Genomic DNA, 16,379 nt, shown 5'->3' with positions numbered 1-16,379 from the left:
TTTTTCATCTGTTCCTCACCTCTTTTCTTTTCTTTCGTATGTCGGAGATCAGCTTTGCATCATCAGTTCACCAGTGAAGCATTATTTGTAGTTTGGAGTCATTATTGATTCTCCACCGTGGGGGCCTAAAAGTTCTCTGTAAAGAACTTACTTAGCTCTCAGAATCTTAACTGTTTACAGATGTCTAACAAGTATGGAGAATCAATTCCAGTGAAAGCCAGCCACCAGTAAGAAAGAATAAAGACAGCAATCACTTTATCCATCTCACAAGGAAAGAGAAACCTCAAGCTCAGGACTGCCTACTCTACTGAGGTTATTGGGTTCCTCTTGAATTCATGTGATCAGATGCCTTCCGTCCTCAAACTTCCATTTCACCAGAGAACAACATATGACGAGTGTTTCTTCTTCCTTTGAGTGGTCTTAGCCCTGTAAGACATCAACTTGAAACACCAATGAAGTGATGAATCAAACTAGCTAATGGGATGTTGGGCTCGGAACCACAGCAGGCAAGAAGAATGGCAGCTCAGTGTTGTGAGATGCGAAGGGTGCCAAGGAAATCAGATGGCAGAACAGCCATTACACTATTTTATTCAAACATGCAGAATAAAGGTTAGAGGAAAGCATCTTTGTCTAAAGTCTCCGAGCTCCAAAAGCCTTTGAATTTATGCTTTCAGGGAATCCTTTGCTTTATTACTTGACATTTACCCTCGCTTGCTGTCCTTTTGGAACTGTTTCCAACAGTGCGCAGAAGAAATGATGCAGCTATTTAAGAACTCCTTTTTTAAGTCACTCTTTTAAGCATGGCAACACAGCGAAGTCAGCAGGGTGAGCTCTCCATAAACAAGCTCAGCAATCTAGTTAAGACAAACCACTAAACCACAATCATCATCATCATCATCCTATCTTTATTCCCTCCACTTCTCTCAACTTTTAATTGTAGCTCGATCACTTCCTTCTGTGACACTTCAGTGTCAGGTTCGCAAAACAGCTTCTCCATGAAACTTGTGGTCGTCTTCCTCCCTACATGAAGGCAGCTCGTTCCAGGCCGCAGTTTGCTTCGGAAGGCGAGAGTTCACGGGGTTGGCATCATCAAGCAAGGTGAGGAAATCCTCCTTCAGAAACAAAGTCCCCTCCTGCTTCTCCACCTCTAGTGTCATTGCATGGACATCCACCAGTATTGAATCTGATTTTATTGTCATTAAGGAACCTACTATTAAGCCCTTGCAGATGAAGATAATTCCATAGACACTGCCCTAAAACCAGCTGCTGTTGACGTAGAGGTAGCCCGAGGACCGATTGAAGGCTCGCTCCACCCCGGAGAATCCACCGAGCAGAGCCGCGGTGGTGTCGATCATGGCGCAGCAGCAGGTCCAACCGAGCCGCGCAGAGGAGTACAAGCTCAAGGATACGAGTCCGCAGCTGGGCGAGCGGTGGCCGCATGCGAGGGGCGGCGGCTGGATGGGCCTGGTCTACGGCGGCGACAAGCTCACGAGCACATACGACCTCGTGGAACAGATGCACTACCTCTACGTGCGTGTCGTCAAGGCCAAGAACCTCCCCACCAATGCCGTCTCCGGCAGCTGCGACCCGTATGTGGAAGTGAAGCTGGGCAACTACCACGGCACAACTAAGCACTTCGACAAGAGGGTCAACCCCGAATGGAACCAGGTGTTCGCCTTCTCCAAGGAGCGGATCCAGTCGACGATCCTCGAGGTCTACGTCAAGGACAGAGAGATGGTGGCACGGGATGACTATGTGGGCAGGGTCGCCTTCGATCTCAATGAGGTGCCGACGAGACTGCCGCCGGACAGCCCGTTAGCCCCCCAGTGGTACCGGCTCGAGGACCACCGGGGGGAGAGCAAGGTGAGGGGGGAAGTCATGTTGGCAGTGTGGATCGGGACGCAGGCCGACGAGGCCTTCCCGGACGCATGGCACTCCGACGCGGCCTCCGTCCAGGGCGAGGGAGTGTTCAACATCCGGTCCAAGGTGTACGTCTCCCCCAAGCTCTGGTACCTCAGAGTAATCGTCATCGAAGCCCAGGACGTGCAGCCCAACGACAAGAGCCGCCTCCCGGAGGTGTTCGTCAAGGCTCAGGTCGGCAACCAGGTGCTGAAGACCAAAGTTTGCCCCACCAAGACTATGAATCCGATGTGGAACGAGGACCTTGTGTTCGTGGCGGCCGAGCCATTCGAGGAGCACCTGGTGCTGACCACCGAGGACCGCCTGAACCAGACCAAGGACGAGTTGCTCGGGAGGATCGTCCTGCCACTGACGTTGTTCGAGAAGCGGCTAGACCACCGGCCGGTGCATTCGAGATGGTTCAACATGGAGAGGTTCGGCTTCGGAGTGCTCGAGGGTGAACTGAGAAAGGAACTCAAGTTCTCGAGCAGGATCCACCTCCGTGTCTGCCTCGAAGGAGCCTACCATGTGATGGATGAGTCCACCATGTACATAAGCGACAACCGTCCGACGGCGCGGCAGCTGTGGAAGCAACCCGTTGGAGTTCTGGAAGTGGGCATTCTCAGTGCGCAGGGACTGGCTCCGATGAAGAAGACGGACGGCAGAGGCACCACCGACGCCTACTGCGTCGCCAAGTACGGCCAGAAATGGGTGCGGACCAGAACGATCATCGACAGTTTCAGTCCGAAATGGAACGAGCAGTACACCTGGGAGGTGTATGATCCCTGCACCGTGATCACCCTCGGGGTGTTCGATAACTGCCATGTCGGAGGGAACGAGAAACCTGGAGGCGGCGGAGCGGCGAGAGACATGAGAATCGGCAAGGTGAGGATCCGGCTGTCGACATTGGAGATGGATCGGATCTACACGCACGCGTATCCCCTCGTCGTCCTGCAGCCGTCGGGGGTGAAGAAGATGGGGGAGCTGCACCTGGCGGTGCGTTTCACATGTTTGTCCCTGGCGAGCATGATCTACCTCTACGGGCACCCGCTGCTGCCCAAGATGCACTATATTCATCCTTTTACCATCAACCAGGTGGACAGCCTGCGGTACCAGGCAATGAGCATCGTGGCGTCGAGGCTGGGGCGGGCGGAGCCACCGCTGAGGAAGGAGGCGGTGGAGTACATGCTGGATGTCGACTCCCACATGTGGAGCATGAGGAGGAGCAAGGCCAACTTCTTCCGGATCACGTCGCTGCTCTCGGGGACCATCGGCATGTTCCGGTGGTTGGACGACGTGCGCCGCTGGAAGAACCCCATCACCACCTTGCTCGTCCACGTCTTGTTTCTGATCCTGATCTGCTACCCGGAGCTGATCCTGCCCACCATGTTCCTCTACATGTTCCTGATCGGGCTGTGGAGCTACAGGTTCCGACCGAGGCACCCGCCGCACATGGACACGAAGCTCTCGGCGGCGGAGGTGATACACCCCGATGAGCTCGACGAGGAGTTCGACACGTTTCCGACGACGAAATCGCACGACATAGTTCGGATGAGGTACGACAGGCTTCGGAGCGTGGCCGGCAGGATTCAGACGGTGGTGGGCGACCTGGCGACGCAGGGGGAGAGGTTGCAGTCGCTACTGAGCTGGAGGGATCCCAGGGCGACCAGCCTGTTCGTGGTGTTCTGCCTGGTTGCCGCCGTGATGCTCTACGTGACGCCGTTCCAGATGGTGGCGCTCTTGGCGGGCCTGTACATGCTGCGCCACCCCAGATTCAGGAGCAAGCTGCCGTCCGTCCCCAACAATTTCTTCAAGAGGCTTCCTTCGCGGATCGACAGCATGCTCTGAGGGAGAAGAAAACTGCTACTAGATTTTGCCAGTCCTCTCATATACACTGCTATCCATTCTTCCTTACGACTTATTTTATTAGTTCGTATAGATTCCGCGAGGAGTGTGGGTTTGCGGAGCTGTTGTAGTGATGTCTGGTTTTGTTTGCCGTGTGATGCACAATTCTATTTTGATTTCTTGCAAGAGTTCTTACGGAGTGCATGCAGTTGCCCTGTTCTGTGGAAGGTGCCTGCACAAATGAGGATATGGGTAAAGAAATGATAAGGCAGAATAATAATGCATCAGTCTATGGAGATTCTAAAATAAATGAAGATTCTATGCCGTGTGATTGATGGATTGGAATAAAGCTAAACAAGGCATAGTTTACCGGAAAAGTAAATAGTGTCCATGGATGCTCAATGTGCTGTCATCAACTCAATGCTCAATGTGCTATCATCCAAGATTTGGCTGCTGGTCTTTCCAGAGAAGCTGCACAAGATAACATCTTCAATGTCGAGTTAACTATGGGGAGGGATCGTAACATATCTGTGTTGTCAACCGAAAAGCAAATTGTAGCACATGAACAATGGAGTGAGTATATACACAACTGTAGCAAACCATGACTAATAGCCTCCTGCAGATAAACCTCCTCTGATGCAAAGAGTTTCTCTTAGGGACTTGCTTATTCTCCCATCCAGTGGAATACTCGGTCATCAAACTTCTCAACATCAACTCCAGAAATCTGAATCTTGGTGGATGTTACAATGATATAAACCTTATTTGAGCAACGTAGATGGTCTGCATTGATCTCGAAGGGCTCTCCAGCAGTAGCAGCAGGAGAAGATAGAATCTTGGTGGATGTTCCAATGGTATAAACCTCCACTGATTCAAAGAGTTTCTCTTAGGACTTGCTTATTCTCCTACCCAGTGGAATACTCGTCATCAAACTTCACAACATCAACTCCAGAAATCAGAATCTTGGTGGATGTTACAATGATATAAACCTTATTTGAGCAACGTAGATGGACTGCATTGATCTCGAAGGGCTCTCCAGCAGTAGCAGCAGGAGAAGATAGAATCTTGGTGGATGTTACAATGGTATAAACCTCCACTGATTCAAAGAGTTTCTCTTAGGACTTGCTAATTCTCCCATCCAGTGGAATACTCGGTCATCAAACTTCTCGACATCAACTCCAGAAATCTGAATCATGGAGGATGCTACAATGATATAAACCTTATTTGAGCAACGTAGATGGACTGCATTGATCTTGAAGGGCTCTCCAGCAGTAGCAGCAGGAGAAGATAGAATCTTGGTGGATGTTACAATGGTATAAACCTCCACTGATTCAAAGAGTTTCTTTTAGGACTTGCTTATTCTCCCATCCAGTGGAATACTCGGTCATCAAACGTCTCGACATCAACTCCAGAAATCTGAATCTTGGAGGATGTTACAATGATATAAACCTTATTTGAGCAACGTAGATGGACTGCATTGATCTCGAAGGGCTCTCCAGCAGTAGCAGCAGGAGAAGATAGAATCTTGGTGGATGTTCCAATGGTATAAACCTCCACTGATTCAAAGAGTTTCTCTTAGGACTTGCTTATTCTCCTACCCAGTGGAATACTCGTCATCAAACTTCACAACATCAACTCCAGAAATCAGAATCTTGGTGGATGTTACAATGATATAAACCTTATTTGAGCAACGTAGATGGACTGCATTGATCTCTAAGGGCTCTCCAGCAGTAGCAGCAGGAGAAGATAGAATCTTGGTGGATGTTACAATGGTATAAACCTCCACTGATTCAAAGAGTTTCTCTTAGGACTTGCTAATTCTCCCATCCAGTGGAATACTCGGTCATCAAACTTCTCGACATCAACTCCAGAAATCTGAATCATGGAGGATGTTACAATGATATAAACCTTATTTGAGCAACGTAGATGGACTGCATTGATCTTGAAGGGCTCTCCAGCAGTAGCAGCAGGAGAAGATAGAATCTTGGTGGATGTTACAATGGTATAAACCTCCACTGATTCAAAGAGTTTCTTTTAGGACTTGCTTATTCTCCCATCCAGTGGAATACTCGGTCATCAAACGTCTCGACATCAACTCCAGAAATCTGAATCTTGGAGGATGTTACAATGATATAAACCTTATTTGAGCAACGTAGATGGACTGCATTGATCTTGAAGGGCTCTCCAGCAATAGCAGCAGGAGAAGATAGAATCTTGGTGGATGTTACAATGGTATAAACCTCCACTGATTCAAAGAGTTTCTCTTAGGACTTGCTTATTCTCCCATCCAGTGGAATACTCGGTCATCAAACTTCTCGACATCAACTCCAGAAATCTGAATCTTGGAGGATGTTATAATGATATAAACCTTATTTGAGCAACATAGATGGACTGCATTGATCTCGAAGGGCTCTCCAGCAGTAGCAGCAGGAGAAGATAGAATCTTGGTGGATGTTCCAATGGTATAAACCTCCACTGATTCAAAGAGTTTCTCTTAGGACTTGCTTATTCTCCTACCCAGTGGAATACTCGTCATCAAACTTCACAACATCAACTCCAGAAATCAGAATCTTGGTGGATGTTACAATGATATAAACCTTATTTGAGCAACGTAGATGGACTGCATTGATCTCGAAGGGCTCTCCAGCAGTAGCAGCAGGAGAAGATAGAATCTTGGTGGATGTTCCAATGGTATAAACCTCCACTGATTCAAAGAGTTTCTCTTAGGACTTGCTTATTCTCCTACCCAGTGGAATACTCGTCATCAAACTTCACAACATCAACTCCAGAAATCAGAATCTTGGTGGATGTTACAATGATATAAACCTTATTTGAGCAACGTAGATGGACTGCATTGATCTCTAAGGGCTCTCCAGCAGTAGCAGCAGGAGAAGATAGAATCTTGGTGGATGTTACAATGGTATAAACCTCCACTGATTCAAAGAGTTTCTCTTAGGACTTGCTAATTCTCCCATCCAGTGGAATACTCGGTCATCAAACTTCTCGACATCAACTCCAGAAATCTGAATCATGGAGGATGTTACAATGATATAAACCTTATTTGAGCAACGTAGATGGACTGCATTGATCTTGAAGGGCTCTCCAGCAGTAGCAGCAGGAGAAGATAGAATCTTGGTGGATGTTACAATGGTATAAACCTCCACTGATTCAAAGAGTTTCTTTTAGGACTTGCTTATTCTCCCATCCAGTGGAATACTCGGTCATCAAACGTCTCGACATCAACTCCAGAAATCTGAATCTTGGAGGATGTTACAATGATATAAACCTTATTTGAGCAACGTAGATGGACTGCATTGATCTTGAAGGGCTCTCCAGCAATAGCAGCAGGAGAAGATAGAATCTTGGTGGATGTTACAATGGTATAAACCTCCACTGATTCAAAGAGTTTCTCTTAGGACTTGCTTATTCTCCCATCCAGTGGAATACTCGGTCATCAAACTTCTCGACATCAACTCCAGAAATCTGAATCTTGGAGGATGTTACAATGATATAAACCTTATTTGAGCAACATAGATGGACTGCATTGATCTCGAAGGGCTCTCCAGCAGTAGCAGCAGGAGAAGATAGAATCTTGGTGGATGTTCCAATGGTATAAACCTCCACTGATTCAAAGAGTTTCTCTTAGGACTTGCTTATTCTCCTACCCAGTGGAATACTCGTCATCAAACTTCACAACATCAACTCCAGAAATCAGAATCTTGGTGGATGTTACAATGATATAAACCTTATTTGAGCAACGTAGATGGACTGCATTGATCTCGAAGGGCTCTCCAGCAGTAGCAGCAGGAGAAGATAGAATCTTGTTGGATGTTCCAATGGTATAAACCTCCACTGATTCAAAGAGTTTCTCTTAGGACTTGCTTATTCTCCTACCCAGTGGAATACTCGTCATCAAACTTCACAACATCAACTCCAGAAATCAGAATCTTGGTGGATGTTACAATGATATAAACCTTATTTGAGCAACGTAGATGGACTGCATTGATCTCGAACGGCCACCAGCAGTAGCAGCAGGAGAAGATAGAATGAAGCAGTACCAACAGACAACTTGACAATTGAAGAAAAACACAACCTATAACCCAAGGAATATGACAAATGTACTTAGCAAGAATCAACAAGTATGTCAGGAAAGAGAAAAAAAACAATGTTTATAGAATCAAACAATCTGCGAAAAGAAAAATGCTTATGGAAATTCAACGAGATGTCAAGATTACTAGCTTTATCCATGAGTTCAAGGAGCCTAGTTATGCATCTATAACATTAGCACATCTGCAGTAAAGAATCAAATAAAAAGCTTGGACAAACAAAAGAAAAATAAAACAACTAGAAACAGGGAGTAGCAGATGTGAGAGCTATATTGTCTCACACAATTTTCGAACCTAATATAAGCATTAATCTAATAATTTCATATCTAATCTTTTGGCTCTAAAACTTACAGAAAATGAAGAATGTGCACTCAGTTTAGTAAAGGCTACAAATCCCAAACACTAATTAGCTTATGATATATCTGGGAAATTTATGGCTGTTGTTATCATACTGACTTTTCTTTCTGTAATTTTCATCCTTGGTAACCCTATTCTAGGGCTCAATTAACTTGATACTCCAGCCCAAAATACTTAATAATAATCGACTCATTATAGACTTATAAACCATCTCAAATCAGGAACTAAACTGGGATGTCACTTATCCAATGGGAAATGTAACTAAAATAACTTCAACACATATATGACCTAAAGATCAAGAACCAAAGTTCATAAAAGGAGTCCACAAGAAGTTGAATTGCTATGTCTTACATGCAACTTGACAAGGCTGCATTAGTTTCTAAGGCCTAAAAGTTGAGTTGCAGCGTCATAAATGCAACTCAACTAGGTTGTACATGTTTCCAACCTGGACAGAATACCAATTGAATTCATATTGTATTACTACTTGACAAAAAGATGCGGACCAACTCACCATCAATCTCAGGAACTTTGAATTTGTATACCAAAATCTACTAAAACACTGTATCTTTGACAAGCTTAAGCAACAGAACACCTGCCCTCTATCAACCATTTCCAAGTATTAACTTCCCTGCAAACAGAAACCAATGAGATTAGAGCAGTAATTCGAAGCCAGTAAATCAATATCAAAATAATGCACTACGTTCTTTACTTGCAATCGATTAATTATAATGAAAACTACGGCCGTATCGGAGAGCAGCCATTCGATGAAGAGAGATCTGAACTAGCTCATACAAATCAAAGAAAAAACCTTTCATGATCGAAGCAACAAAAAAAGTTATAGATGATACCTGCAGAGGCTATTGAAATGGCACTCTTTTGGAAGAAAAATCTTAAATGTGCAAACGCTCAGCGCTGCAAACAATCCCGACGGAAGCTGCTTCAAAAAGACGAACCTTTTCCCGAACCCCGAAACGAAAACCATCAACCCTTAGACCAAGACAGGGAAATCGCCGCAGAAATCAAAAGAGCATGGGGAGAAAGAAGGGTATTTGGACCTGAGCTTGGCGGGCTTGGGTTTGCGGCAGTTGGGAATGGCGTATTGACGTCGTCAGCTTGGTAGAACTTGAAGAGAGTTCCGGGCGGCTAGGGCGGTGCCGCCATGCTTGGCCTCGATCGACCAAACCCTGCGCTCGCTGTACATCTTGGACCGCAAGCACTCCCCGCCCCCATGCTCGAGTTACAATCTGAACCTAGAGAAGCACCCAATCCGAGGAACAAGGTCGGGTGGCCCTCGCCGCAATGCCCACCCTCGTCGTCGCCGGCGAGCAGTCGAAACCCTGGAAGCGACGATGGGGGCGGAGCAGGTGGGAAGGAAAGCACTGCGTGGAGACTGCAAAACCCTCGTATTAGTTGATGGGGATCGACTGGCCGTTGTTTCTAGTTAAGATTCGCATGGTGCCTGATCGATCTCTGGGACTAAACAATGCAAATGGGCCAGGCCGAAGGATCCCATGGTCCTGCAGAAGTATTTATATATTTTATCTTATTCCAACTTATTATCAAATTAAATTATTTAATTTAGCATTTGGAAAAAGAAATGACAGTGGATGAAAGGAAAATGCCTGCAATATTGGGTAAATATTTGTAGAGAACGTGAATCCTAAACCATGTTTCCTTAAACAGCGTGTTTATGCATGGAGTCATTGTTTGTGTATACATCTCGAGATGAGTTCCGGATAAATCACATCATCCCTCAACTCTTTCAGTGCTAAGAGACGGTAGTCGTACACAAATAAGTAATACACATTTGAGGCCACTCTCGTCCTCATCTGCATGCATGCAATGCCTGGTTGCGTTCGATCACTGAAGTCTCGGTCGAGAGAGCCAAAGGGAGCTTAGTGAACGGAGCCGGTGAAAGTACTCGGCAATGGCTAACAAGCATCGCGCCATCTGCCGCGTCGTCAAGATCTGGTAAAGCCGGTGAAGTGCTTGCTGCCTCAGATGATCTGCCTGCAAGCATTCATCGCATTGTAGTTAGGCACCATATCCTACCTTATGTTTTAGCTCACAAGGTATCTATGTCCTTCGCATGAAGGTTTCCTAGGCGAACTTGCAGCACCCCAAGTCGAAACACAAAACAAGATGTTATATGGATCGTAAGCTTACTTCTCGGACGAAGCTTTCTAAGGTGGTGAGCTTGTTCATGGCGACGGTCATCTGCCCCATGTAGTTGGCCATGTTGGATGTGTAGCTCAGTTCGTCGGAGGCAATGGTGTCCGAGAGAGATTTGTTGAGGGCTTCGAGCCCTTGGCTCAGTGCTTCCTCGGTCTCCTGCGTCGACTGCTGCATTCCACACACTCCCAATATCTGCTGCTCTGTCAATGGCTCGATGTGTCTCAAAAGCATCTAAACAAGCATAATGCGTATCAGCACAAGTAGAACTATGATGATGCTTTAAGAAGTTTGAGCCTTTCCATGTGAGCTGCTTAGTTATCCTAAACATCATATTTGAATGTTATTACTCAGCATATATACCTCAAGAACAATGTATATTGTCCGAGTTGAAATTTAGATGTGCATCAAAATACACACAAAAGCTTTTGGGAATTGATCCAAAGATAGTACTCAACCCTTCCACTAGAACACATCCTGTGAGCTCATGCCCTGCTGATCATAAGGCACCAAATCCATCATCTTCCTATGGCATACGAGAACTTTGTGTACATATATGTTAATAAGCCTAGCTCTTGGCCAATTACTTTCCAAGCGCAGTGGTTGATACATCCTTAAACAAATGGCTACTGCACAGCCTTTCTGGCTTGGAGAGATGATTATTCAAATGATAATATTCACCATTTGGTGATATCGATCCTCAAAGAAACTATGCTCATGTCAGAACTGCCTGTTTAAACCTTTATTATTTATACTTGCATGAGGTTTTTGTTAGGTCTATTTATCATGGCAACTGTATCGTTACCGGAGAATCAGAGTTTGCTGCCGAGCATTAAATCGTCCTGCTAATGCTATATGGTACTAATGTTGGTGTTTAATCCCAGGTGTACGGAGATGCATGCAAGAAAGAGATCTGTTGAAGGTGTTGGATGAGCAGTGAAAGGGACCTGAATGAGCCCGGAGGGGCGGAAGCCACCCATCCACATGAAGCAGCGCTCGGCAGGGGTCATCCACATGCCGGAGATGAGGTGGAAGACGTCCGACTTGATGACCGCACCCTTGAGATGCATCATCTGATCATAATGCGCGAGGCAGATGTCCACCAACATCCGCAGCTCGGTCTCCGGCGACTGTTCTTGCACCGCTCTGCGGAGCTCGCACATGAGCCTGTGGTGCTCCTCCACCCACCTCGCGTACTCCATGTCGAACGTGGCCTCATCTAAATGCAACCCATATTTCGTCAGCAATAAGCTTCCAAACACTGACATGCTTCATTGGTGAACTGCACAGTACTCATGTCAGCTCACTGTAGAATGATGGTACCTGAGTTGAACCCACCGACACCTGCGTCCACAAGAGCTGCTCCACCACCAAATAATATACCCTTCAAGAAGCATGATATTTGATTGAGGGGAATCGTAAGATGAGTTAAATGAGTTCAAATATGTAAGATTAATGGGTACCTGTGCTCTTGCCTTTTGAAGCTCTTGTTCAAGCTGAGAAAGCTTAATCCTGCTGCTCTCTAATTGTTGTATATAAGCCTGTAGATTGAGAAGAATTAAGCAGCAAATACATGAGTCAGGTTTTAGGTGCAATATTCTGTTCTTTCTGCTCATCATCTTCTATGTTCTCCATTATCTGACTGACCTTTTTCCTAAGCCTGCTTTTCCTGGCTGCTTCCCTGTTCTGAGCAAGCCTTCTCAGTGTCTGCTCCCAAATAAATGAACCATATTGTTAGAGAGTTCTCCTCCTACAAAACAAAGTACTTTAGAGGGAGAGCTTCACACTAGCACACCTTAGGGTCCGGTGTCTTGAGCCTTCGATGATCTGAACCAGATATGCCCTTTCTGTTCCCTTCTTTCTGAAGCCGGAAGTAAATAACAAGTAAAAAAGCCTAAATAGAGAGAGTGAGAGAGAGAGAGAGAGAGAGAGAGAGAGAGAGAGAGAGGAAGGGAGGGAAGGTTCACCTTGAGGATGGCTGCTTTGGTATCCTCGCCATGCTCAGGCAAAGCTGGGAGATAACTCTCAGCGTTGCCCAAATCCATGGCTTGTTCCGACGGCTTAGAACCACCACTACTTGCTGGAGAAGCCAAGCTGATTCCACCCTATGAGTAGTAAATGTCATATGTACTGCCAGTAATATCAAAAGAAGATGAAGAGCAAGAGAAGCTGAGTTCTCATTCCAGGTACCTTTGTCCTTGGATCTACATGCATGGGCCGAGAAGGGAAAATGTTCAACGTCTCTGCATACATGAAGTCTTGCAAGCATTAAATTCCCTCGAGGTGCACCTTAAATCATCCCAGCAGAACACTAAATGGAGAATAGTTCCTCTTGGGAATCAAGGGACCACCTTTTGCTTCCGCAGACATGATCATGGCAGAAACATGAAACTATTTCAGAGAGACAGACTCACAGGAGATTGTGTTTGTGTGTTGTGTATCTCTGCGTGTGTGTGTGTGTGTGTGTGTGATAGAGAGAGAGAGAGAGAGAGAGAGATAAACACAAACCGATTTCTACCCCTTTCAGTACATATCACAAAGAAGAAGAAGAAACTCTAACAAATGAAAAGTAATCAGAAAACATACTCTCATATGCTTATTTTTCAGAATATTAGGTATTAGATTTATGGTCTTATCAGCCAAAATCTGGTCAAATACAAAGTACGAACAAAGTCTGTTGGCCATGATGTTCTCATGACCCAAAAAAGCTCTTCAGCAAGCAATCTCAATAGCTATCGGATTCCACTTCTTCATCCTACTACTTCCTGATCTGATATCCAGGAGAAGCAGCCGATGTCAAATCGAACTACGAAGAAGTGAAGGTTAACCAGAAGAGACTCACGTTTTTGTTCTTGAGCTGAGGTTGAGCGATCCTGCCCATCTAAGAACATGAATAGAGCCTGATCCAGCTCTCCCAAGTCATAAGATCCAGACTCCTTGTTTCTACTGTATCATATCAGTACAAAGTTTCTGGTAAGCAAAAGCAATTAATTCACAGCAGTATTATTTCTGAGATGAAAATTAAGCTAACTTAGTTGAGTTTTACTTGGAAGAACTCGAAAACTTAGATTTAGTTGAACTTTGGTTTATGACAATTCAGCTATGCATAAAGCGTACATCAGCTATAAGACAATCATGAAGAACTTTTAGATGTTTATACATCAAAACCTTAAATTTCTTGCCAAAATCAAGACTTTTGTGGCTTGAGATATTCCTACACCATTAAAGAAACTGTTTTTTTTCATAGAAGTAAATGATTCTAAGCATAAATTTGGCTATCTTTTACTTGATTCACATGAAATAGAATCCTAAAGTATGAAATTTCAGAGACCGAAATCATGCATTCCCTTTCCTCTTGATCACGTTTGGAAACAAACAACTCTTCTCTCATCATCAAAGCACACAAAACAGAAGAAAAGAAGAATTTTTGAGACACGCCAGGGGTTCAGCTCCGGCGAGATGAGTGTTACATGAAGCTCGCATGAATGGAGGAGGAAGAAGAAGGTGAAGGATGAATCATGGCAAAGGAGATCTGTTGCTGCTGCTGTTGCTGCCGCCCTAAGCTGGAGCTCCCGTTGCTTGCCATCAAAATCCGAGTTAGCCTCCCTTTTCAGGTCTCTTCTTCTCTCTCTATCTCCCCCCACCCCCACTTCGGCCAAAACAGCCCATTAATGGCGAAACCGACTTCGTTCTTTACTCGTTGGTGATCTCTCTGCACTCCAAATGGTACAGAAAAGCCAACTTTTCTTCCCCTCTCTCTCTTTCTCTCTCTTCTCCTCGCAATCATAAAACTACTTACCGCGATTCCTACCACTGAAACACGAAGACTTCCATCGGGGCGGTAAATTGACCGTTCTAGCCCAACCGGAGAACGGGGGCGTGAAACGGTTGTCGCGGTGACTCGATCCCGCTATTTCGCTGAAAATAACGGCTGTTATAATCTCATTAACGGAAGGGATCGTAACCGTTATAATCGTTGCAGTAATTTCAAGGCCGTGTAATCTCATTGTAACGGTCACCCTATGATGAGACTTCCTTTTATGGTATAAAATTTCTTCCTATTATTATTAGTAAAAAAATTCTTTTATTCAATAATGACCATTATTTTATATTTGAGTCAACATCACATATTCCGACTTTATGCCACAACACCACCTAATACCAACCAACATTACCAAATACATGTGAATGATTATTGCGCAATTTTTTTTAGAAAAAAAAAGTGATAAAAACAGAGTTTGATCACAAGATTTTATTATTAATGGTTAAATCTTTACCGGTAAACTAGCTAATATCTCTAAATGATATTTTCAACTCTCCTTAGTAATATGTCTAGTTAAAATTATATTTTAGAAATAATTTGAATCTCAAGTTAAAACTCAATAAGAAATATAAAATCAGCTAATCAACATTCGTTACATCAACATCACATAAAGTTAACACCCTCTTGCGCACGTAGATATGAATCTAAAAAGTTGGTTACCAAACCATTTCCCTTACAGAATATTCGTAGGAATATTTTTGAAAATTTAAGACAAGGGCAAATTGAGTCGGTTACAAATTATCTCCTTCGGAGAATACTCGTAAAAATATTTTCAGAAATCCAGGGACTAATCGGGTTAGTTACAAACTAAAATATTCATAAGAATATTCCTGAAAATATAGAAGAAAGCCCGAGTATGTTATGAACTGCCTCTCCTTCGTAAGAATATTTCTAGAAGTGCAAGAGCATATCGTGAAATTTTTATGAGATATTCCTTCTATTCTATAAAAACGTATCATTAACTCTAGATTAAAAGCAAAAATCTCGATACTAAATTAAACATTGAAGGGATCAATTTGAAAAGTTATCGATCGTGATCTTTCTGTAAGTAACGAGTCTGGATAAATCACATCAACGATAATTTTTTCCTAATCCTGACTTTATTAGTAAGTGGATTGATACGTCTGATCAAATTTTGAATTCTTAATTTTTGATAAATTAATAATATTTTAAATATAGGATTCATCCAATGAGATTCCATACTTTTAATCGTTGGTAAACAGACGTCGACCAACTCAGATGATGGAATGTGACGAGCACTGACCTCGTTGTCGGACTCATGTCTTGTGAGTGTCACACACGTATGCTACACCTGACTCTGCAAATAGTGTCTGATATGTGATAACTTAACTACGTTCGGCACTTACATTAAATGGTAACGATGACATATGGTAACGTTGACATATCACAGTTGACAATTAGATTTGACACCAACGAAAATAAAAATAGTTTCCTAAATCCCCATGCTGAGATTCATTTATTATTACTATAGTGACGGTTGACAACTATCAAAGAGCTAACATAGAGGAGGACAGTGTGATCTATTTGTGTGTGAAAGAGGGTTGGATTGATGATTGACACTCTCTCGATCGTCTCTTGCTAGTCCCACGCTACATGAGACAGTATAGATCGACATCATACCACAAAAGTTCGAATAGGTTAACCCACACTATAGAGGGTTGTATACGTTGGCCACCCACATGAATGTGTGGCAAGAGGTACAGGCAACCCTTGCAACCGTAGTTTTCTCCCGTCGACTCTGCAGGTATAAAAATCGATCCCTGATTCATGAAGAGAGGATGATCCTAAAAAAAATTCACACTAGATATAGAACCAATTTTTCATTAACTAATTTAAGCATCAGAGGGGTCGAGTCGAGAATTCCTTTCGATATCGACTTGTTGTGTAGGGTCCTAACGAATATCAAATCTACTCTAGCTTCACCTCGGGATAACTTCAAAATCACCCTCGCCAGCCCTTGCTCAGTCTCAGCCACTCCGTCTCTCCCTCGAGAGGACTCATATAGATGATTTCGTGTTTTCGGGATAAGTTCGAGTCAGTACCGACTCTTGGTCCGTGACATCAAGTTGTTAACATATAGAATCCACTATCCAATATTGTTAGGTAAACAACACATTTTGACATGGCTTGCAAAATTGACCACGCAAATACAAAAATAT

At 44.1% G+C, this 16,379-nt stretch overlaps 2 protein-coding genes across 2 annotated transcripts; one reads left to right on the top strand and one right to left on the bottom strand.

Annotated features, from left to right (window-relative positions):
- Window positions 1–1,353: 1,353 nt before the first annotated feature.
- Window positions 1,354–3,930, top strand: LOC135649613 (FT-interacting protein 1-like). The gene is made up of 2 exons (XM_065168157.1): window positions 1,354–2,895; window positions 2,995–3,930. Exons 1-2 carry the CDS (start codon window positions 1,354–1,356, stop codon window positions 3,745–3,747), a joined length of 2,295 nt encoding a protein of 764 aa, XP_065024229.1. The 3' UTR covers window positions 3,748–3,930.
- Window positions 3,931–9,872: 5,942 nt separating this feature from the next.
- LOC135649478 (bZIP transcription factor TGA10-like) lies at window positions 9,873–14,195 on the bottom strand. The gene is made up of 11 exons (XM_065167865.1): window positions 13,847–14,195; window positions 13,219–13,322; window positions 12,567–12,619; window positions 12,344–12,481; window positions 12,172–12,237; window positions 12,024–12,083; window positions 11,840–11,917; window positions 11,700–11,760; window positions 11,324–11,595; window positions 10,371–10,610; window positions 9,873–10,214 (listed from the first exon to the last, which is right to left on the bottom strand). Exons 1-11 carry the CDS (start codon window positions 13,960–13,962, stop codon window positions 10,065–10,067), a joined length of 1,338 nt encoding a protein of 445 aa, XP_065023937.1. The 5' UTR covers window positions 13,963–14,195; the 3' UTR covers window positions 9,873–10,064.
- Window positions 14,196–16,379: the final 2,184 nt, after the last annotated feature.

Source organism: Musa acuminata, chromosome BXJ3-9 (assembly GCF_036884655.1).
Source record: "Musa acuminata AAA Group cultivar baxijiao chromosome BXJ3-9, Cavendish_Baxijiao_AAA, whole genome shotgun sequence".
Lineage (NCBI taxonomy): Eukaryota > Viridiplantae > Streptophyta > Magnoliopsida > Zingiberales > Musaceae > Musa > Musa acuminata.
This window is presented reverse-complemented; position numbering and strand designations above follow the sequence as displayed.